Source organism: Peromyscus eremicus, chromosome X, assembly GCF_949786415.1.
Source record: "Peromyscus eremicus chromosome X, PerEre_H2_v1, whole genome shotgun sequence".
Taxonomy (NCBI): domain Eukaryota; kingdom Metazoa; phylum Chordata; class Mammalia; order Rodentia; family Cricetidae; genus Peromyscus; species Peromyscus eremicus.
This window is the reverse complement of record NC_081439.1, coordinates 62538740-62540534: the sequence shown is the minus strand read 5'-3', so window position 1 is coordinate 62540534 and position 1795 is coordinate 62538740. Positions and strand designations below refer to the sequence as shown.

Below are 1795 nucleotides of genomic sequence, written 5' to 3'. Positions count from 1 at the left end.
CCTTGGTCCTAGTTACAAGGTTCAGAACTGTCTAGCATCTTCAGGTACATTCTTAATATGTGTGGGCCTCTGTGAGGCTAGAGAACAGGGTGCTGTATGAGTCCTCCTGGAGAGCATGGGCAGTTCCCATCACCTCTTCGAGGTCTTCCTAAATCACTCTTGGGCTATGGCCAGTGGTTATCTTTTTTTTTTTTTTTTTAAAGATGTATTTATTATGTATACAGTGTTCTGTCTGCACATATCCCTGCAATCCAGAAGAGGGCACCAGATCTCATTACAGATGGTTGTGAGCCACCATGTGGTTGCTGGGAATTGAACTCAAGACCTTTGGAAGAACAAGCAGTGCTCTTAACCTCTGAGCCATCTCTCCAGCCCCGGCCAGTGGTTATCAATGGGCCCAGATATGGCTGAAATAGAAGGCTTCTGGATCCCCTGTTAGTCAAGTCCTTGTTAGCAGTGGCCTGGGGATGCTGATGAGCCCAGTGCCTCCTCTGGAAGTTCATGGGGTGGGTGGTACGGACATCCTGACGGCTTGGTGGCTGGACAGAGCCTGTTTCCTGTAGGATGCCTGCTGTCCTCATTCACGAATAAGGGAGACAGTCATGTCACCACTCTCTTCGGCCTTGATGGCTTTGTCCAGTTTTTGTGACAGCTTCTGGAGATGCTGGATTCCAGCCCCCACAGGCTCTAGGTCACTGTCAGACTCACTGGGAGAGCAGAGAGGTTCTGTGGAGGAACAGGGGCTCCGGAGGGCAGCCTCCCTCCTTAGCCGCTGACGTCGATGGGCATGTAGACCCATCTGGCCAGAGAGGCGCGGATGTCCCCCGACTCTGGCATCCCGGATGGCCCTGTATAGCCGAGTGTTCTTCTGGCTCAGACTGGGTGGTGAGGACCCTCTGTCTTTCTGGACTCCTCGTTTTTTCTTCACTTTCACCTGTGTTCCCATCAGCCACCTGGTGCCACTTTGGCAGGACTCCTGGATTCTCTGGGACATAGCACCCAAGGCGCTTTTGGCTGAGAGAGCTGAAGCCTTAAGATGCTGCTGCTCTGGCTCTGGGGTTTCCAGGCGTTTCCAGGAGGGGCCAGTCCCGAGGTTGAGGCTGACGGCTCTCAGTGGCAGCCTCCTTTGGAAATGTCTGCACAGGGAGCCCAGAGGACCCGTCTCCAGATGGCCCTCAGCAGACCGGGTCACCGCCTTCTCTAGATGTTCCTCCTTTAGGAGTGATCGTCTACGCATGGAGGCCGCCATGCCCTGCCACTGAGACGCCATGTGTTTGGTCCAGTCTCCTCTGCCCGCTAGATCCTCCCTGCCTGATACCCGAGACCTGAAGATCGACACCCGCTCTTCGCCCACCACAGCAGATTTGAAACTCGCATTTTTTTTTTTTTCTTATTGGTCTTTTGCTTGTATATTTTGGTTTCTCATTTAGTGAGATTGCGTGTGTGTTTCTTGTTTGTTTTTGTTTTGTTTGCTTGTTTGTTTTTTAAAGAGAGATAAAAATAAAGCCTGTGGAGTTGGCTAGGTGGGGAAGTGGGGAGCATCTGGGAGGATTTAGGAAAGGGAAAAAGCATGATCAGAATATATCGTATGAAAATATTTTTCAATTAAAAAAAGAAATTCTTAATCAGGTTTTCTGGTTCTGTGTAATTCCTCCATTCTTACATGTGATAAATTTCTCAAGTCCTGTCCTTTACCTGTGTATCTTCTTGAGAAATTGGAGCTGAGAAGTCATTTTTACTACCCTAGAGATATTGCATGAGGGAGATTGCCTATATGTTTAATTCATATTGCAGA

The 1795-nt window shown here is 49.4% G+C and overlaps 1 protein-coding gene across 1 annotated transcript; it reads right to left on the bottom strand.

Moving 5' to 3' along the window:
- Nucleotides 1–387: 387 nt before the first annotated feature.
- Nucleotides 388–1270, bottom strand: LOC131899983 (protein PIMREG-like). The gene has a single exon (XM_059251451.1). The coding sequence runs from the start codon at nt 1268–1270 to the stop codon at nt 578–580; it is 693 nt and encodes a 230-aa protein (XP_059107434.1). The 3' UTR covers nt 388–577.
- Nucleotides 1271–1795: the final 525 nt, after the last annotated feature.

Bases quoted from the DNA above. Each gene is read 5' to 3' on its own strand.
- LOC131899983 (XM_059251451.1), bottom strand. From the start codon at position 1,270: ATGGCGTCTCAGTGGCAGGGCATGGCGGCCTCCATGCGTAGACGATCA.